Below are 22,221 nucleotides of genomic sequence, written 5' to 3' on the forward strand. Positions count from 1 at the left end.
ATAGTTTAATAAGTTCTTACTTGCTTTTCAAGTCACATTGCCCTAATTTTAAAATTGCATTATTATTTAAGTTGTCTGTAGAATTTTGAACTTTAAGCAGTGGTGTTGAATATTTTAAAATTTATCCCTGTGTTCTTGAAGTGGATATCTACTGTTAGATGAAAATACTGCCTCATCCTGTGGTCTCTCATCTATTTGGAGACTTTTAATGTTTGTGATCTCTGTAACAAAGCTACTACAGGAACTAAGAATTCTTTTATAAAATTTAAAAAAAAAATGAGGAAGAACACAAGGGATTATACTTTTAATATTATTTATTATACTTAAAGTAGATTAAAATTTTGGACCTATTCTCTCAGACTAAGTTCTAAAATAGCATTATTTTTAAAATATGCCATAGTTGGTCATTTAATTTGCTTCATGTCAACTAAAATCACTATGATTTCAGATTTTAATTTTTCCAGTGTATTTCAGTATCCTTGAGTTTAAAAACTTAGCTAATATGATGTGACTTTTAATTTGATAAGCAGAGTCCTAACCTACAAGTGTTAATTTTTATCTGAGAGAAAATTATTAGAAAATTATAGAAAACTAATATTAGAGTTATACTTATTTGCACATGAATGTGTTCTGTTTTATTCTGTTATGTGAATAGCGTGGATTCTAATGTCACTGGTTAACTTTGTAAACCAAGTTATTAAAATTTGAAATTTAGCTGCTGCCACAGCATTGAAGAGCTCCCTCTCAGTAAGTGTACTTAGCTAACTAATACCAAAACTCTGACCTGTAAAACCACAGGCCTCTGCTGAGCCTCTCTCTTCTGATTGTTGGCATTTAGAAGCTTATTGCTTTTCTGGGATTATAATATTAAGTAAGGTTGATTTTGGAGTTAATATTCAGAATAAATATTTATTAATAAATAATCTGAATGGCAGTAGATCTCAGGGCCTTCATCTTTAGAACCATAAATCTAGGTGCATATATCCTGCACCTAATCTCTCTTTGCCCAGTGAAATAAGAGTTTAGATTTCCAAGGAGATGATAAGAAAATTTTAAGTTGACCTATCAAGTATTTTTTTTTTTACAAATTTCAAAAATATGGGTTAAGATGCATTCTTAATCTATAGCACCATCTAATAGAATTTTCTGCAATGATAGAAATTATTTATGTCTGCAGTGTTCAATATGGTAGCCATAGTTAGTGGCTAGCTTGAAACATAGCTGGAATGACTTAGAAACTGAATTTTACATTTTATTTAATTAAAATATCCATGTGAGAAACTGAATTTTACGTTTTATTTAATTAAAATATTCATGTGACTAAAGCCTATCTTATTGGACAGCACAGAGGTAGAGCACCCCTCAAATTTGATATATATGTCTTCAGTGGCATTAAAGGTACTTTAATTATTTGAAAGCAAAATAGGCCACAATATAGTAATTCTGAAAAAAAAATCTAAATATAGATGTAACGGTAGATACCCTCGCAACATTCTGAAGCATTCTAACTTTATAAAAGGGAAAAGAAAATTAGCCCAGTGATAAATTTAATCATGGCTCTTCTCTTTTACTTAGAAACCTGGGTGTAAAATTTAATTTTCCTCAAGGAGTTTATATGTTTTGACTTGTCAACATTTTACACTATATAATAAAATTTTGTTTTTTAAACCTCTTTATAATTTTATTTCCTGAAGAAAGAAAGAGCAATTATAAGAGATTCCAAATAGCCAGAGACAGAATGCAAAACTGACTTCTCACAATGGTTTCTCCTAAAACCCCAGGGCAATAAGAGAATTAATTTTTCTTTCCCCATCCTGAACATGTACTATTTGAAAATCCCCCATGGTTGTACATGTTTCTGAGTTATTACTTATTATAGTAATTTTTTTTCTGAAAGGTTAGTGCTATTTACTGACTGACCACTTCATCTTTTATAGAGCAAAGCATCGCCCTTTGAAAGCATTTTCCCCTTTAAAAGTCATTTCAATGGCATTTAAGAAACATCCATTATTATCCTTCCAGGGAATGTTATTTTTCACTGGGCACTACAATAAGATTAATCATCTTTGCCCGTCAAGAAGCACAGACTTGATTAAATCAGTCAAGGGCATTAAATTCCAGCTATACTCTCTCTTGTGACCATACTGACACAGAGTTGAGGAAGAATTTGTGAAAGTATCATTTGGTTAAAATTGTATGCCTGTCTCTTTAAATCTAAAAAAAAAAAATCCTTTCAGAAGCTGTAGAGAGAAGGTGCTAGAACTGTGTACGATCATGACTGGAAAGCAGGATCCCTCAGTGACTGCCGAATCTTCCCAGCACAAGATAGAGAGGCAGTTCAGCACAAGCCTACACTGGTTCTAGGCAGAACGATGATCCTACCGAACAGATTTCAAATAAAATTAAATTGAGAAAGCAGATCTTTCAAGGGAATGAGGCGGAGGCTCGCTTTTATGTTAAAAGCCACCAGCATCCTCCTTGCTAGACATGGACATGACATTTTTAAAGGAATTATTTGGTTACAGCGTTTTAAGCAAACTGTTCTAAGGAGTCTGTACATTGCCTTGTTTTTTCTATTCTTTTTTTCTTTTGCATATATGTAATTCTGGAGGTAAAGAAAAAGCCTGCCAGGGATTCAGAAGGCATCCCACTAGCGATCAGCTGACATTCCTAACTGAAGGCTGCAATGTGTTGCTTATTCATTTTGTACCGTGGGAGCTGCGGGGACTAGCAGAGAGCTAAACTATGCATTTCAAACAGCAGTGCTTGTGCAGAAAGAGGGGTGAGAGAGAGGCAGCCGGCGAGGAAAGAGCACAGCTGGACTTTCTCCTTGTTTTTATCCATTTCTGCAGGATCATGTATTCATAAGGGATGAGGCGGGCCACGGCGATCCCAGGCCTGAGCCGCGGCCTACCCAGTCAGTTCAGAGCCAGGCCCTCCACTACCGGAACAGAGAGCGCTTTGCCACGATCAAATCAGCATCTTTGGTAAGCAAACACCCCTCTACCCACCTTCCCTTCCTTCCCCTCCTCCCCATCTGGCAGCCTCTCGCCCTCCCTGAGCCTCTCTCGGCTTCATGGATGGGAGGAAAGGAGTCAAGAATGTTTTCTCCCTCCTAATAATTTTTTTCATTTTAGAAAAAATCTGTTGGCATAGCAACCTGATCTCAGATATTTTAGCATTGTCTACGGCATAGAAAAAAAAAACCCTTTGTGTGTGTGTGTGTGTGTGTGTGTGTATTTATATATGCTGTGTGTGCAAAATAAAAGGCCTTTGAGATGAAGTTGCTAATGTATCTAATTTTGTAAAAGCTGTTTGTCTTTTCATTGAAATAATAATGCTAAAAAAATATCTTAAAGGTATTGGATGTGTGTGTATGCAGGGCACTATGCTCCTTTTTGTATAGATGCATGTGTGTCTGTAATGTGTACACACACATCAAAAGATAAAACACAATTTAAAAAAATATATATATATATGGTTGCTGGCTAACGTATATAATTGTAGGAAATAAGATACTTGGTTCCCAAGGATGGATTGCCGGTTCGTTCTGGTTCATTCATTTATTTATTGCAACAATGGTAGTGGCTGCACTTCCCCATTTAACCCCTGAAGAATTTCCTGGCACCCGTAGAACAAGAAGGGCTTTGTAAGAGAGGGTGGGGATGGTTGTGGGCGCAAAGATACTGTAGGATCCTTCAGCATTTTTACTATTGCAAATGTGATTGCTGGATGCCCTTGTAGTAGCAAAAGGGGTGTGTGCTGGAAGAGTTAGTTTTCATGCCTCCTCCCCTTGGCCCCCCACGCGTGCGCGTGCGCACTCATAGTCACACACACACACACACACACACACACACACATACACACACACACATTCACATCATTTCATCCTTGGCACTCTAAACTCTCTTTAATCTTTTGTTTCCAAATCTCACTTCTCAGCCAAAAAAATTATTGAAATATTAGTTGTTTTGCCTGAATTGATGTTAGAGGTCACATGGGCAGGAAGAGTTAGTGTACACTGCCCAGCTATTACATTTAGAACCTATGATGACATCATCCAAGGCCGACCCAGAAATGATGATTTTTTTCTTGTCCTATTTTTAAAATCTGATTTCCACTTGTAATTCTCAAGTGTTTTAAAAGGCTTCATTTATCTTTGGGATTGATAATGGATTGTAATTTTGAAAAACCCAAAATATAAGGAAAATGGAAGTTAAAGCACCTACATATTGCTATGCCTGCTGCTGTCTAAAAGCAAGCAATTTAATTTAGGCTGCTTATAAATAAGCCTGCCTTTAAGTTCCTTTGTATAGAAGTTTCTTGTATTCTCTTCAATGAACAATTTTTCATTTTAAATGCATGCCGTACTGTGTAATGGAGATCTTAAAATGTCCACTCTGTATTTGCTAATGATTGTTTAAGCCAACTATAAAACATGCTTTGAGTCTAAATAAAGTATCATGAAATTATTAAAGAATAAATACCTTCATACCATGATACCTGATAAAAGAAGAAATATGGTGTGTTTGGAATATGACTACTTACCACTGACTCTTCTGAGACTTGTACCTTTATCCAGACTCATGCATGTTGAAATGAGAGAAATCAACAGCCCTTGAGATTCAGGGCTCCATAAACAGGTTTCGAATATTTGAAGCAGACATTGTACCAAGTGGGTTTTCCCTCTCTAGGACAGGTTCTCTTCTTCTGTCAACTTGCCACACCCTCATTCCCACATCATATATTCATGACCTCTCCTGCCGCCCAGGAAGATCACTACTGCCATGCCAGAATGATCTCACGCTTGCATTTGTGGACTCACCCAGGGCTACTCTGTGTGTACATCAGCCGTCAGTCTCCCTCTCTGTGGATGATGAAAGCTGCTTCCCTACTAGGCCATCTCAGGGCCACAGGCAGAGTCCTTAGGAGCCCTTCTGAATCCTGCAGACTTCCTAGTGCCCATTCAGAGAACAGCTGGGATCAGTCTATCTGATGGACTTTTGATTTGCTAGAAGGCCCCTGCACCTGCATTAAGTTAAAAACAGAGTGGCTGATAGGCTGTTTCTGTAATCACAGAATAAGTTGGTTTATGTGTAAAATTTTCTGCAAATGTGATCATTTGGGAGTCAGAGTGGGATTGATGTAAGTTTATTAGAGTTCAGCAGTATTTGTATCGAATGGTTTTTAGGGAGAAAAAAAATAATGAAGGGAAAAGTAATGTGGTGTTGAGTTGTTCCATGTCCCATTTTGGACAATCTAACTGTTGGTATGGATATTTTAATGTGTATTATCGATTACTACAGTTCCGCTATCATTATGTTATTTTAAAGGCTAATTCCAATAGGAATATATAAATCAGAATACTGGAACATCAAAAGGAAGTATCTAATTTTTAAAAACTTATCTCACACCTTATTATTTTTTGTGGATCCCTACTCAAGTGAGAAAGTCTAAAATTCCTTAAAATGACATAAAAGTAAGAACAAGATCACAGAAAAATGAAAGACTGGGGTTTAAATAATCAAGTCACTGTTGAAACTTCACATCTCATAGTTAGTAGAAATACTATACTGATTTATTTATTTTGGTCCTACTCTTTCTTTATAACATTCTAGCAGAAGTGTTAGCAAGCCACAGAGTGATCTAAAAGTGAACAACAAGAAGAAAAAGAATTTAGAAATTAGTTTTTCAGTTACTAGATAAATGAGTGATGTCTGTTTTAAACAGGCTTGCAAACTGATAAAAAAAAATAATTACAATTCCTCAAATTTCTTGTATCAGCCTACCTCTTCTACATAAACTGGTAAGAGGCCTAGCTCTGCTATTTTTCCCCTTAGCATTTCTTTCTACATTGTGCTTTTGAATGGGGCTGCTGACAAATATATTAAGCCAGGGATCTACAGGCTTTTACTACTAGATATTTTTATTATTTTGGCACCTTAAAACTGAGATTTTTTTTTTTTTTACACATTATCATGGACTGTTGCACAATTATGTTTGTAACAAAGGACCTTGATGCCAGAGTAAACTCTAAGGAAACTTTACAGATATATATATGTATATAATTTAAGAGCAGAAGTTATTGACCTTATTTTGAAAAATTAGAAGGAATGTCATTTCATAGAATCTCTTTTATGTTATCCTTTCTTTTTCTTTTTCTGTAAGAAAGTTCATACTGGGCTGATTTGTTGTCTGAAGAAAAGAATTATTTATATAGTTCTTCAGAATTACTCATCTGACTTCTTAGACTCTTGAGATGTGCTTTCCTTGAGTTTTTATTATTGGTGAATGGAGACCATAATATTTTAATTAAATTAGTGACCCATAAGTGTGTTTTCAGCTGTTGTTACATCTGATGTCATTTCTTAAAATTTCATAGTGTCCTGGGTCCCTGGCAGTTCCCAAGTAGATGTTACTATAGAGAGCACCAAGGCCATTCTATAAGATAGTTCAGCCTCTGTATGGCCTTGTAAAGGAATTCTAACTAGAATGCAGTGGTCTTGCTACATGTGTGGATTTATGTTAGAATGCACATTAGGGAGAGGGGCATGAAACTCTTAATTTCTAGTCTCCAGGAAAGCATGTGAGAGAAAGATGATTATTGTTCTATCCATTCAAATATAGATTCTTTCACTTTGGTTTTACCAGATTCAATAGAAAAGTTCATATAAAAATGAAATCTTCAATTGATTTTTAAAAATGCAACCTAATCATTGAGCTGACTGTGAAATTGTGTACCTGAAAGAGTTTGATAGACAAGCATAAAAATACTAGAACCTCAGCATAAATATACCAGAGGCTGCTTATCAAAATATTGCACATCTCCTCTTTTCCTTTTTCTTGGTTTTTTAATCTCACTAAGATCATTGCTGATAGTATTTTTCACTTGTGCTACCGCCCAACTCACATGACCATAGTCTCTCAATAAAAGTGTTGAATGAATGAATAAATGAAGTATCTTCCAGTCCTCTTATCACAGGAGAATTTGGATTTATAAGTGTGCATTTCAAAGCTCCTTATGTCAGTTTTTCTGTATAAGGCAGAATTGCCTGTGATCAGTCATTACTTTAGTATGAATTTGAAACATTTTTTTTCCCTAGGTGTTATAAAGAGTGGAATGACAAATTTCTGATGCCAGTATGTGACTCGTTCTATTCTTTTTAAGAACTTGCTATAAAGTTCATTTGTTCTAAGGGCTGAGGTAGCCAGTTTTATGTTATTTTTATTCTTCCACATAATTAGTCTTGTAAGTTGGCTTTGATCTCTTAAGAGGGTAACATTATCAGCCACCATACTCCTCTTTTATCTTTAGTAAGTTGTTTATTAGCCTCCTAGTGCAATGTTCTGTACTTGGGATAGGCACAAAGTACACTTAGAATGAAGTGGTTTGTTTTAGGACCAAATTTTGCTGGAATAAGTAGGGTAGAATTCAATGGCTACAGAAACTTCCTGAAAAAAGTTCAGTCTTCATTTATGGTTTTTTTATTTTTATATATTATTCCAGATACATGAAATAGCTAATTCAGAGTCAGAAATTATATATACTTATAATCCACAACCTGGATACAGGTACAGTTTTATTGTTAAATTTGTCCTTTCTCTTGGATCCACTTCTTTTTTTAAATTTTTTATTGGAAGATAATTGCTTTACATTATTGTGCTGGTTTCTGCCATGCATCAACATGCATCATCCACAAGTATACATATTTCCCCTCCCTCCTGAACCTTCCTGCCACCCCCCACCCTATTCCCACCCCTCTGGTTGTCAAAGAGACTGGGTTGAGCTCTCTGTGTCACACAGCAAATTTGGATCCACTTCTATACTATGTCTCCATCACCAGAAATGCTGAGGGGAAAAAAAAAATTAATTAAAAAAAATTAATAAAAAAAAAAATTCTGTTAGTTTGGCAGAAGAAGGAAACCAACATATATTCAACATCTCCTATGTGTCAGACACCTTGCTAGGCACAAGTGTTATTTCATCATCGCAGTAGTTCCCCTTTACAAATGAAGATATTGTTAGACTTCAAGAAATTATGTAATTTGCCCAAGATCAGTTATTTAGGGAGGGATGGAATGAGATTTATCTCCCAGAAACCTATTTAGTGTAGTAAGATGATACTACCCATTTTTCGCTGATCACATTTTTGAGGCTATCGTTGTAAAAACCAGTCAATTACATTTTGATAACTTTTTCAGATCTTCAAGTTATTCAGTTTGTAGTTTAGACTTACCATTCTCTCCAGCTCTCACTCTCCGGGGTGTTTGGTTCCTTCCATTACTTCATAACAGAAAGTTTCCTTTCTTCTCTGCCTTGGTGTTATGAATTTCCTTAATCAATTCAAGAGCCTAGGACCTTAGTTCAAATCCCAGGCTTTATTAAAATTAAAGAAATAAATTACATGTGAAAGCACATTGTGTAAACCGTAAAGCATGATTAAAATTATGAGTGATTTTTCATTGTTGACCAGATAGTATATTCATAAAACACAAACTATAAACTTAAAACATACTGAATACATAACTATAATAATTTAATGTATTTCATGTTAGACTTGATAAATGAAATATCATTATACTTTTATTTAAATTCATCTATCTAACTTGAGCATGGAACTCTAAAACTCAGTAACTCTAAATGTACCTGAAAAGACAATTACTTTGAAATTTAGAAATTATGGTTGTAACAAATGAAAGGTGATATTAGGAGTTTAAGAAAGTGATTATCCAAATTACGGGATGCATTCTCATTTACAAGCAAAATGTCTCCCAACATTCAGTGATGTACAGTGATAATATGGTGAGCTTGTAATTTGTCTCTGCCACATGCTTATATGATCTGGTATGTGATAGGACCAACCCTCTTCACAGGGACTCACCCACCAATTAGGATAGAAAATGTTCTTGACACAACTCATTTCCATTTTATCTTGAGGCTACCTGGTTTAGGGAAGTGGCTATCCTGAGACTATTTTATTGACCACAAGCCAAACAATATGCTGGCAAGTTTTAAATGTGTCATGATGGCTGTATGTAGAGTGTGCCATGCCTCAACTTTGAGACTCTGATTAAGAAAGGGATGATCAAATAAGAAAAAAATAAATTTATATGTGAAACATGTCTCAAACTCATTACCCCAAAACAGACACTTTACTGCCATATTTGTTTGAAAAAGAAGTGAATGTGAAAAGAACTAAATGGTATCCTTTCAGTTGATTGGAATTTTTTTCCTCTATAATTGAACTTCAGAAAGACACAAGAAAGTAAAACATATACATATATTTCAAACTAATTCTTCTTTTTATCATGAAATAAATACATGTTAAAAAAATAATGATGGCAAAACAGATTATTTTCTTTTAAAGTGTCAGGTGTCTCTTTGGTGATGCTATCCTGTTTTTTGTTTGTTCTTTGGTCTTGAAACATCTTCTGCTCTTATTCTTTATTCTTAAAGAGTGTTGTCCTTTAGAAAAGAAACATGAATATGAGAAACCTAGTGTTAGATTCAACTGGAAAGATTTCAAGAGTTCGCCTTCTGTTTAATGGTGTACTTTGATAATGCTATCCAGTTACAGAACAGCACTCTCTTGATAGTAAGGACTCAGTCAAGAATGCAGGGACACCTTCTAAAAAGAGCAAAGAAACAAACTGTCCTTTGTACAAAATGTACTTTGACCCATTAAAGGAAAACAGTAGAGAGAATTAAGAGCAGCTTGAAAATTTCCAGTAAAACTTAGTCTGAGGGTTAGGCTGGGGAGAAGTGTCTTGTAGTAGTAGATTGGAATGACTGAATTATATAGTGTAAAACAAAATTAAAGTTATAATTATGTAATTAAGACTTTCTACTAAACTAGGGAAGATTAGAAGGAAGTGACCAGAGACTCTTAACAAGACAATAATGAGGGGTTGTAAATTGAAGAAAGGACTGGAAAACCAGAAAAGGTTTAATAGAAACAAGAGATGTTGAAATTTACACTTGGAATCTTCAGTTTGTTGGATAGTCACTTGAGAATGGGTTAAGGAAAAATTACTAAGAAAAGTAACCATCCCAAAATTACAGGAATCTTTTCTCCTCAGAGAGCAAGTGAGTGTTTGTAATTGTTAATATCTCTTTTGTGGGGAAGGGGAGGAAGGAGATAGATGATTTAAAAGGAAAGAGCTTGTTCTCACTCTCACTCAGTTCATACTAAGAATCAGAAATAAATCTCATTCAAACTATGTTAAAAGGATATTTAAGATTCCTATAACTGTTAGAGATGTGATCTTTAAAAAGAAACAAATAAGCAGTATGCTATAGTGCAGTGCCTCCCAACCAGAGAGAGATGCCCACCAGGGGACATTCGGGAATGTCTGCAGACTTTTAATATCGTCTTAACTTGGGACGTGCTACTGGCATCTGTTGGGTCAGCCAGGGATGTTGCTAAACATCCTACAACACACAAGGTAGCCTCTCAAAACCAAGAATTATCTGGCTCATTGTCAGTAGTGCTGAGGTTGAAAGATCCTGGTGTAGTGGAAATAGCATGTGCTGTTTCTGAAATCAGATAGAAATGGGTCTGTATCCCAGCTCTAATCTTTATTAGCTATATGACCATGAGGATATATATTGTGATATATCAAAAATATGTGAATATTTTTGGCTGAATGGATACATTAATTTCCTTAAGTCTCAATTTCTTCATCTATAAAATGGTGATGGTAACAATACTTCATGAGTGAATAGAATGAACAAGTGAATGAGATTGTTTGTAGGATTAGAGATGACCCTACTCACAGTGCCTGGAACATGTGAGTGTTCAGGAAATAGTAACTGAACTGATGCTGATGATGATAAATAAAATTCTACCAGAGGGTTCTTCTGCTTTGCCTGAACGTTCCTCTTCCATGAATCTGGTAACCTGAGTTCTGTTCCCCAACCCAAATCAGGTTACACGACAGATCCATGAGCATGAGCAGGAGAACGAGTTGCGGGAACAGATGTCAGGTTATAAGCGGATGCGGCGCCAGCACCAGAAGCAGCTGATCGCCCTGGAGAACAAGTTGAAGGCTGAGATGGACGAGCACCGCCTCAAGCTACAGAAAGAGGTGGAGACGCATGCCAACAACTCGTCCATCGAGCTGGAGAAGCTGGCCAAGAAGCAAGTGGCTATCATAGAAAAGGAGGTCAGTATACACACTCATGCCCTTGTACCACAGCCAAGCCAAGCCTGTCCCAGTCAGCCACATCCTGTGAGCAGGAGGCAGGTGTATTGTGCTTTTTAGTGATGGAGGAACAGGGTTGCTTTGGGGAAGAGGGGTCCAGGTTTTATGAGGCTACTTAAATTTGTCATTATAAGTTCAAATAGTAAATGAAAGTATATATTGCATCCTTGTCTTTTCAATTGTATTCTGAGCATCAGTTCCCTGATGGAGGTATGATACAAATGAAAAGAAACAAGATGCTTCTATCCTATGGAAACTTGCACCTTTCAGGTCTGTTACTGTGTGCCTGCCTCATACAGTCCTCTTCAAAAGAAAACTGCTCTACAAATAGTCCCTTTTAGTGGTGACTGGCCTACGAATGGGCACCTTACCTTGGTAAATGGCAGCAAATAGTTGATCTGGCTACTGTTGGGTCTTCTAGGAACATCTTTCTTCCCCATCCAGGTTCTAAACTAATTTTAAAAACAGACAAGATGGGGGACTACCCTGGTGGTCCAGTGACTAAGACTCCATGCTCCCAATGCAACGGACCCAGGTTCAATCCCTGGTCAGAGAACTAGATCCCACGTGCTGTAACTAAAGGTCCCGCATGCCACAACTAAGACCTTGCACAGCCAAATAAATTTAAAAAAAAATTTTTTAAGACAGAAGGGTAATGCAGATAGTCAAAATATCTCTTTATTACCAATAAATGTTAGAGAAGTGATTTATATCTGAAGGGAAATGGGCCTAACAATCCCAAACAAAATTAAACAGACTCACCCACCCAGGCACTGGCAGTACTAAACCAGTTGCCTTTCCCACCCCGATAAGACTTATATAGTTACATAGTGTGGGAAAGCAGGAATGAATTTGTGCTCCCTGGGGATGGAGTGACTGGGGACAGGGTGTCAGGGGTGCTTCAGTAATCAGGCTCACTAGCTGTCTCTCTCTCTCTACATGGGAGGAAACATCAGAATTGTAGGATCATTCCCCCAAACAGCCACCAATCTAGAGGCAGTGTGTCATGAAAACCTCTGCCCAAACAGGGGTAATATTGATTAAATAAGCCAGTCAGTCTTTCTTGGGAATTAGATTTGGTAAATATGTGGAAAAAATTGTTCATAATGGAAAAACTGTTAATAATAGAAGATAAAAGTGAAAAGATTCATAGAAAGAACCAAGACGCATACTTCCCCCCTCTATTCTCTAAGTATATCATCTTACACATGTACTTCACCTATGGTTCCGTTAAGCTTAGATTTGGTCACTTTCAGGAGCCAGTATTGGTTGGGTTATCTTTTATTTGGTCTATTTTTTCCCTTCCAAGTACTAACCAGGCCCGACCCTGTTTAGCTTCTGAGATCAGATGAGATTGGATGCATTCAGGCTTATATGGCCAAAGACTAGTCTATTTTCTATCCATCTAGGAGTCCTCAAAATGTCCTGATACCCAACTATTGTGGATTATAGCAGATCCTTCAGAAAACAAAAAGTCATTAATTTTTGCCTGTTATACTAAAGATGACCTCATTCAGATATCTGATGGTTGAAGTAACCAATTAGAGAGTTAAATTCTTGAGGGGAAAGAAAGAAACTGGCCAGTCATGGTTATTTATCTATTTTATACTTTAGCCCTTCGGCCACCAGCAGTATAATGAAGAGTTTTTATTATAATCCTTGGTCCACCTTTCATCCCATTTATTTTATGTATGTGTCCAATAAAACACATTTACAGTTTACCTTCATGTTTTTCCCATAATTGGGAATATATTTTTTGATGGTATAAGTTTTAAAAATTTTTTGTTTAAGATACAAGAGAATCAAAACAGGTATTTCCTTTTCTGTGTTTTATGAATTATGTGTTCAAAAAAATTATGCTGTTCGGTACTTTTGGACTCTTTGAATGCATTGGAGAATAGACAGCTGAATTCTGTGTTAAGAACAATTCATCCTATATTATATTTGTTATTTTATCAGGCAAAGGTAGCTGCAGCAGATGAGAAGAAGTTCCAGCAACAGATCTTGGCCCAGCAAAAGAAAGACTTGACAACTTTCTTAGAAAGTCAGAAGAAGCAGTATAAGATTTGTAAGGAAAAAATAAAAGAGGTAAGCATACCATTATTTTGCAGTCATCAAGTTGCCATTAGAATGACTAGAACTTAATTCATCTTACATTGTGAACAATATCGTAACCCATTAATGCTCAAACTTTCTAATATCATCACCTGAAGTGATTATTAAAACAGATTGCTAACCCACTACTAGATGTTCTGATTCAGTGAATCTGGGGTGAAGTTTGAGATGTTCATTCCTAACAAATTCCCACATGATGCTCATGGTGCTTGTCCAGGAACACTTCAGGAACCCTCTAAACCATTCTTGCCTATTTCTGGTTTATTCTTCACATGTCAGCCAGTGATCTTTTCAAACCATAAGTTTTCAAACCATCATATCACTTCATGAGTATAATATTTATTGACTTTTCATTGCTCTTTCATTTGTATTTGCTCATTGATCAAAATACTAGAAGTCCCTATGTGGTCAGCTACCAGCCTCCCTTCTTACCTCATACCAACTTTCCCTTCACCTCTTACCCATCCCAGCTCAGCACTACTCCTGCCACAGTTGTCACCTTTGGGTCCTTTAGCTCTGCCCATCTCCACAGTCTTCACTCACACTCTTTCTTCCACCAAGGTGCTCTCTGCATCCCCATCCCTACTCCCAATCCCTTTCCAGCCTCCTTGTAAGACTAAGGATTGTTTATTAGTACCATAACTTAAATTTCACTTCCCCAGGAAAACCTTCCCTTGACTGCCTTGACCAAGATAGGTACCTCTGGTATTATAACACTAATTTTCTGTTTTATATGTATCTATATATAGATATATGATTATTTGAGCTATTTTACCCTACTAGCCAGTAAGCAGTAAGAGCAAAGACCATATGTCTTTTTCTTTGTGTCATTACTTCCCTGTGCCTGGTACATGTGAAATATTTGATCAGTGAGTAAGTGATTCTTTAGTATTAGGTTGAAGACCTCTAGTGGACTTAGTTCCTCTGAGGAACTGCAGTTTGAACTGGAAGCTCGAGTGACTTCACTTCTTCTTTTACCAGGACTTACAGCTGAATTGCTTGCAGGTCCATAGACATTCCTTCTCATAAGACTTAGGGTTTCTCACTTGTGGACTACTAGTGTATTAAGGCTTAACAGAAGTCAGATGGGACTTGATTTAGTATATGAAATCAGTCACTTGGGCACATATTCCAAGTTAACAGTATGAGAGTTAGCTAGGTTCCTTTTCAGTTGTTTTTTTTTTTTAAACAGTTATTTTTAAATCAATAACTAAAAGCAAGTGCCTTGGGGTTTGCTCTGCCCAGATGGGTCACTGGTAGTTGTTGGAACTGACAGAAATTTCTATCTAACCTGCACTGCCAGAATGAGAATCATCTCTGTCTGACACTGTAAGGTCTGGAAAACTAGGCTATGGAGAGAAATAGCCCAACTAAGAAGGTTTACATGCTCTCCGTTTTCTCTTACTTATTTCTTGATCTGGATTATTATATCCTAATAGATGTTACTAGATCACAGAGATAAACCTGATTTTTCAGTAACAAATTTTGGAATTTTCTCAACTGCAGATAGATTTTTACTTACAGCTCCATGTGTTTTCTCATGTTCTGGAAGCCATATTTATGGCTGCAGCCACCATTTTGAGCATTTGTACCACTAAGGTATTTGGAGCTTTGTATGAACTCCATCTTTAGAAGATGCTCCCACAGAACAGCGTTCGAGAGTCCCCACTCAGTCCTCAGGCATAGAGCTATTTTGGGTTTGCCATACTCAGATTTATGAGTGCTAAAGACCACGGGCCTAAGCGTACAAGTCTTTCACATTCTCATGAAGAAAAACAAACCTACACTCAATTTAAGACAGCCTCTATAATACTTTCTCTATGCAAAGCTAGTATTACTCCTTATGAAGTAAAGCTTAGTTCAGACTGTTGACTTCCCTGGTGGTCCAGTGACTAAGACTTTGCCTTTTAGTGTAGGGGGTTCTATCCCTGGTAGGGAAGCTAAGATCCCACATACCTCTGTGTCAAAAACCAAAACATTAAAAAAAAAAGAAGCAATATTGTAACAGATTCAATAAAGACTCTAAAAATGGTCCACATCAAAAAAAAAAAAATCTTTAGAAAAAGAAAATGTCATGTATGCTTAAATATTGATATAAAAGGTATCATCCTAAAAAAAATAAAATAAAAGGTATAATCCTTGAGATTACAGAACAATCTCCATTATCCCTACTGTTGATAGATAACTGGGGTCTGGGTAATCCAGAATGATGGATGATCCAGAAATAATTTATTTTTGATTTTGAAATGAATTTTTATGATCATATTTCAGTTTAGATGTCCAATATAGTGGTTAATGCCAAACCTAGTAGTGAAGTCACAGCATCTAGATCCCAGCTTACTCCATAATGGAAATAGCTCTTGTTCTTGTTGATTCTAATATTTCACTTGAGATTTCACTGGAACAGGAAAATTGAAAGTTGATTTACAAATACTTCTTAGCTAAGTGCCAAAACAATCTAAACAGTGTGTGACATCCACATTACAAAACATAAGTAAAATAGGTATAAATAAAAGATTTCAACTGAATAGTTAACCAGATATTAAAGGTCCAGCTTGTAGTTGGACCTTTATGAACAGTATGAACAAAGGATGCCCAATACTTTCTCTAAAAGTGATCTTCTTACTTTCCCCATAGACTAACATCTTCTTAACTGCTCTGATTTACTGCTTTCTTCCCTTCACTCATATGATCTAAAACAATTATGTATTTTGTTCTTTTGGAAATATCAGATCAGATCAGTCACTCAGTCGTGTCTGACTCGTTGCAACTCCATGAATCACAGCACGCCAGGCCTCCCTGTCCATCACCAACACCCGGAGTTCACTGAGACTCACGTCCACCGATTCAGTGATGCCATCCAGCCATCTCATCCTCTGTCGTCCCCTTCTCTTCTTGCCCCCAATCCCTCCCAGCATCAGAGTCTTTTCCAGTGAGTCAACTCTTCGCATGAGGTGGCCAAAGGACTGGAGTTTCAGCTTTAGCATCATTCCTTCCAAAGAAATCCCAGGGCTGATCTCCTTCAGAATGGACTGGTTGGATCTCCTTGCAGTCCAAGGGACTCTCAAGAGTCTTCTCCAGCACCACAGTTCAAAAGCATCAATTCTTCAGTGCTCAGCCTTCTTCACAGTCCAACTCTCACATCCATACATGACCACAGGAAAAACCATAGCCTTGACTAGACAGACCTTTGTTGGCAAAGTAATGTCTCTGACTTTTGAGTATGCTATCTAGGTTGGTCTTAACTTTCCTTCCAAGGAGTAAGCGTCTTTTAATTTCATGGCTGCAGTCACCATCTGTAGTGATTTTGGAGCCCAGAAATATAAAGTCTGACACTGTTTCCACTGTTTCCCCATCTATTTCCCATGAAGTGGTGGGACCGGATGCCATGATCTTCGTTTTCTGAATGTTGAGCTTTAAGCCAACTTTTTCACTCTCCACTTTCACCTTCATCAAGAGGCTTTTTAGTTCCTCTTCACTTTCTGCCATAAGGGTGGTGTCATCTGCATATCTGAGGTGATTGATATTTCTCCCAGCAATCTTGATTCCAGCTTGTGCTTCTTCCAGCCCAGCATTTCTCAGGATGTACTCTGCATATAAGTTAAATAAACAAGGTGACAATATACAGCCTTGACGAACTCCTTTTCCTATTTGGAACCAGTCTGTTGTTCCATGTCCAGTTCTAATTGTTGCTTCCTGACCTGCATACAAATATCTCAAGAGGCAGATCAGGTGGTCTAATACCAAATGAAGAATGCTTTTTCCTAAAATTCAAACTAGCGACATTTGCAGTATTACCTCCCGCCTGTGACATCTATGTACTTCTCTCCATCTTGTCACCACCTCCTTTGTCCAAGCTACAATTATATCTCATCTGGACTTTGTGATAGCTTCCTAGCTGTCTCCATGGACATGCTCTTGCCTCCTTCATTCTGTTTTCCACATGGCAGCCAGAGTCATCTTTTTTGAAATGCATCTCATTATGACACCCCCACGTATATATAAAATCCATTTCTCCTGTGCTAAGGCTCAGTATCCTTAACTTGGCCTGTAAGACTTCCAGTGGTCCTGCCTACCAGTCCAGCTTCATCTCATGTCACACTGTATCACCTGCCCTGACCTTCTCTCAGTTCCTTAACTGTACCATGTTTCAATTAACCTTCCCTAGCAATTTTGCACATGCTGTTTCCTCTGCCCAGAGTATTCTTCCCTGTCCTTTCTCGCTACAGATTTTTGAAATTTCAGCTTAGTTGTTACCAAGGTCAAATATATTTTATTAAACACTCTTCAAACCAAGTACTTCAACTACACAGTAGTTATTATCACAGTAATCTTCACTTAATTTCTGTGGTTCTTTGATTTATTTTTGATTCTAGACTGTAAAGCCCCATGATGGCAGATACTATGTTTGCTCACCGTTGTCTCCTTTGCCTTGCACAGCATCTGTTGCATGATAAGAACTCAGCAAGCATATATTGGTTAAATGAGTGAACCCATGATTTCTGAGCGTGAGAAGACAGAGACATGAATGCTAACATGTCTCCCTCTCAACGGATTAAAAAAAAAAAAAGGGAGAGGGACGTATGGCAGGGGAGTGTTTTTTGCAACACCAAGACTTTCTGACCTTACATTCTCAATTGCTTTCAAAAATAATGTAATCTACATTGCAATAAGCTATTATAGTTCCTTTTGCCTGATGAGCTTAGCTTTCTTTTTTTTTTTTTTTTGGTTTTTGGTTTTGTGAAGGAGATGAATGAGGACCATAGCACACCCAAGAAGGAAAAGCAAGAGCGGATATCTAAGCATAAAGAGAACTTGCAGCACACACAGGCTGAAGAGGAAGCCCACCTTCTCACTCAGCAGAGACTGTACTATGACAAAAACTGTCGTTTCTTCAAGCGGAAAATAATGATCAAGCGGCATGAAGTGGAGCAGCAGAATATTCGGGAGGTATGTATTTTGTCCACAACTATCGTCATTAACTTATGAAGACATAAGTTAATTTGTGAGGACCATGACTGTGTCTGTTTTGACCATACCTATATCCTTAACCTATACAGACTTCAGTGTGATGCCTGACACAAAGCAGATAGACAAAAGTGAAAGGGAATGAGTTTACCATTGATCAGAGAAAGCCCATTTACAGAACAAGGAATCAACTTTTTCCAAATAAAATTTTCTTGAACACCTATTATAAGCCAAATTCATGCAGTGGAGAATCAAAAGAAGTAGAATAGAGAATTTTTGCTTTTAGCCTGTTTGTCAAAGACTTGAGTTTTTGTGACTCTCTCTGAAGCACTTAAAAGAACAGAATGGTGCTCTACAGTTAAGGTAATTCATTCAGTCATCCAGCACTTACAGAGTGCCTTCTTACTTACTGGAGATGCCAGGGCTATTTAAATGCTATCCTCCCTACCTTCAGCTTTCTCTGAAGACACGAGAAATAGACACGTAACACGCTAATCACAGTGTAATATGTTGTCTACCATAGTAGACATAAATAAATTCTGACAGGCATATAGTCATGAAAGGGCTTGGAAGAGTCTGTGATTGAAGAGGAGTTGTGTGTTCTGAGTGTGTGGAGTGGAGTGTTAGAGCAGGAACAGTTGGAAGCAGAATGGAGGGCGGAGGGCCTTGATTCTGAAGGCAAGGCTTTTAGATTTCAGCCTGAAGTCAGTTGCATGGGTATGAGAGGTGTGTTTTTTTTTAATTGAAGGATAATTGCTCTACAATATTGAGTGAAGTAAGTCAAAATGAGAGAATTTTAAGCAGAGAAATGACAATGAGAGTTTTTCTTTGTTTTGAAGAATGAATGCCTCAGCGTTGAAGATAGCCTAGAGTGGTACAAGGCAAAATACAGTGAGGTCAGTAAGAATGCCTTTTCTCTAGTTCTACCTGGAAGAAGCAGTGGGGATATAGATTAGATCTGAGTGACATTTCTAAAGCAGAAATGACAGTAATTCAAACCAAATGCTGTGAGAATTTCAGAAATAAGAAGAGTCAAAAAATGAATGCAGAGTTTCTAAATTGGACGAATATGATGTTATTCGCTGAGACGAGGAATACAGAATGTGAATTGGTTGCAGAGACAAAGTTCAGTAGGAAATCACTGTGACCTGGAGTAATACGAGAAGCCCTCAAGTGAGCTAGCACATTGGTAAAATTATCAAAGTCAGATTAAAAACCCAGTGTTAGGCTGCAGGAGGGAAACAAGCCCTTCGGCACATTTAATGAGAATGTGAATTGGTGTAAGCTTTTTGGAGAGCAGTATTCAAATGGGAAGAAAAAGAGCAAACTAAAATTTATTGAACACATAATCATGGGCCAGGCTCAGGCTGTTTATCTATGTTATCTCATCTTATTGGAAGAGGGAGAAACTGAACATTTTTGAGCCAGGCAGTGAGTGATATGGCTAACATTCTACTTTACAGAGATTAGCCCAGTTTGGTGGTGATGCACAGATTGATTAGAGCATGCATGGTCAGTGGGAGCAGTATAACCCCCTGGGGAGTAAAAAGGGAGTTCTTGTGGAGGAGGGGATATTATAGTGACTTGTGGCTCTCTGAAGGGCTACAGTACATAAAAAGATATGCAGTACATGTTTGTTATTAGCATTTCAATGGTGATGATGATCAGGGAAGGGTGGAGGCTAAAAAGGCCCCTGATGGAAATAATGGGGGAGAAAAAAGGTTGAGAAACATTGAATTTAGAGGGAATAAACTAGAAGCAAAGAGATCCGGTGGGAGGAATAGGCTATAGACACAGATAGGGTGTTAGCTGGCAAAAGAGAGATGGGTTTGAAACATTTTGAAGTATAAAATAAGCTGGACTTGGCATACAGAAGGATATGAGAAAGAGATGAGGGTAGAGTCAAAGTTATTTCTAGGATTTAAGAGCTGGGGAAATGTAGATTTGGGCAGAAACAGAGAAGCTTAGAGAGAGATATTGGTAAGAAACTGGTTAATTCAATATTACATGTGTTGAGTTTGTTAGAAGGCTAAAAATTTCAAATCAAAAAGTCCAATAGCCAGTTACAAACAAGGTATTTGGGATTCTTTCCATCTGGCAGTTATTATTTTTGTTCCAGTGTCACGTATTTGGAAGAAGTCTGAGATTAAGGGGCAGTTAGTGCCAATAAAAACTATAGAAGACAATTATTCCTCCAAATGATAAAAACTATATTCATTAGTATCAGGTTCTAACCTACTGGGTGAAGAATAACTCTACAAGGGTTTATTTCTGAAAAGTCTAGGTTTTCCTTTGTTTAGTCTTATCCTGGAGCCACCTCAGTGAAAATGTTCAGTTTTTTGTCTTCTATTTATAAAAGAACATTGAAAATGACAAATGCAGAAAAACACTGAGTTGTGAAAGTGCTTGATAATCCCATCCCACCCATTTTCTCCCCTGAGACAGTCACCATTAATTTGGCAGATATATTACCAGAGTTTTTTCAGATATGCATGTGTGTGTGTGTACAACTTATATATTATATATAACTTTAATCTTACAAAAATAAGATTATGTTAGTACCAGTGGGTTTATTTGATTTGCAAGCAATAGAAACAAACTGACTGACTTAGCGTGGAAAGTAATTAATTGGAAGGATATGGGGTAGATGACAGAGCTGAAGACCCAAGCTGGAAAAGATGAAGAATCAAGCTGGGAAAGCAACTTCGTGACCTAGAGGGCAAGAGCTAATTGACATTCCTCAAGACACTGCCATTTGGATGTACCTCTTCCAACCATGTTTCATCTTTGTATCATTTTTGCTTAAGACTCAAATTCCTAGGAGAGATAGCCCTTGATTGGGTAATGTGCTTATTCACTTACTCAGTAGTCTCTCTGATTTCCACATAGGGTGGAGTAGTTTCTGAAGCAAAAAGAGGAGCCTGTTAACAAAAAGAAGGGAAAATGGATACTGAACCTACAAAAATATCCAGTTTACTCTTTCATAACTCTCTTTCCGTTTGTATTATTTTTCATTTACTATCTAAAACCTATAACTCTGCTTCATTCTTTTTAATCATCAATAGTATTTTTTGGTATGGCTATAGAATAATTTATTTAATGAAGCACTTCTCTGGGTATTTTGTTGGAGTTGTGCAATATCACTTTTTACGTGTAAGCAAGTATTTTGTAGGATATAATATTCTCAGGAGGAGAATTTTTAGGTGCCCTCTAAGGATTTATAACTCCCACCAAGAAAAACTACTTGTTTTCCTCTACCTTTGCCAAAACTGAGAATTAGTAATCTTCCCCACCCCCCACTTTTTTTTTTTTTGGTAGACTTTAAATTTTTTTTAGCCTTGCCACACAGCATGCAAGATCTTAGTTCCCCAATTAGAGATCAAACCCATGCGCCCTGCAGTGAAAGTATGGAGTCTTAACCACTGGACCTCCAGGGAAGTCCCCAGCATTCCTTTTTGTTAATGAAAACATTTAAAAAGATCACCTTAGGCTGAGTTGAGCCTCTTTTATCGTCACTACACGTCAGTGCTCATTGTTTCCTAACCAGTTATGCAGCTAAGAACTGAAGCTAAGAAAATATTAAATGTCATAGGCTAACAACATCCCCACTTATATTTTGAATTCTCATTCTTACTCAGTGTCAGTGGGCATGAACACAAAAATTTTTGAGTCAGATCAGATGCTTTTAAAGAAGTCAATAGTACGTCCATAGAAACTTAAATAGAATGCTTGAATCATGATTGGGGAAGGTTTGTTTGGGGATACACCCTAGATCCACATCTCAGAGGAAGTAGGTTCAAATAATGTGTACAGAAATGTGTTTTGTGGCCATGGTGTACTGTCATGGCCATATGTTGTATGTATGTTTCACCCCTAAGCTCACATCAGCCTGATGTGATGCTCAATGTATGTGATGTGGGCTGGGGTAAAGGG

General features: G+C 37.2%; 1 protein-coding gene across 15 annotated transcripts in view; it reads left to right on the forward strand.

Annotated features, from left to right (window-relative positions):
• Positions 1 to 22,221, forward strand: part of TAOK3 (TAO kinase 3) — a 189,078-nt gene that overhangs the window by 150,795 nt on the left and 16,062 nt on the right. For all 15 annotated transcript variants that reach the window (XM_070769581.1, XM_019977786.2, XM_070769582.1 and 12 more), the window contains 4 exons: positions 2,853 to 2,987; positions 10,930 to 11,166; positions 13,165 to 13,293; positions 18,067 to 18,270. In XM_070769581.1, the coding sequence (XP_070625682.1) occupies positions 2,853 to 2,987; positions 10,930 to 11,166; positions 13,165 to 13,293; positions 18,067 to 18,270 (705 nt within the window). The remainder of the gene's footprint in view (positions 1 to 2,852; positions 2,988 to 10,929; positions 11,167 to 13,164; positions 13,294 to 18,066; positions 18,271 to 22,221) is intronic.

This window comes from Bos indicus, chromosome 17 (assembly GCF_029378745.1).
Source record: "Bos indicus isolate NIAB-ARS_2022 breed Sahiwal x Tharparkar chromosome 17, NIAB-ARS_B.indTharparkar_mat_pri_1.0, whole genome shotgun sequence".
Lineage (NCBI taxonomy): Eukaryota > Metazoa > Chordata > Mammalia > Artiodactyla > Bovidae > Bos > Bos indicus.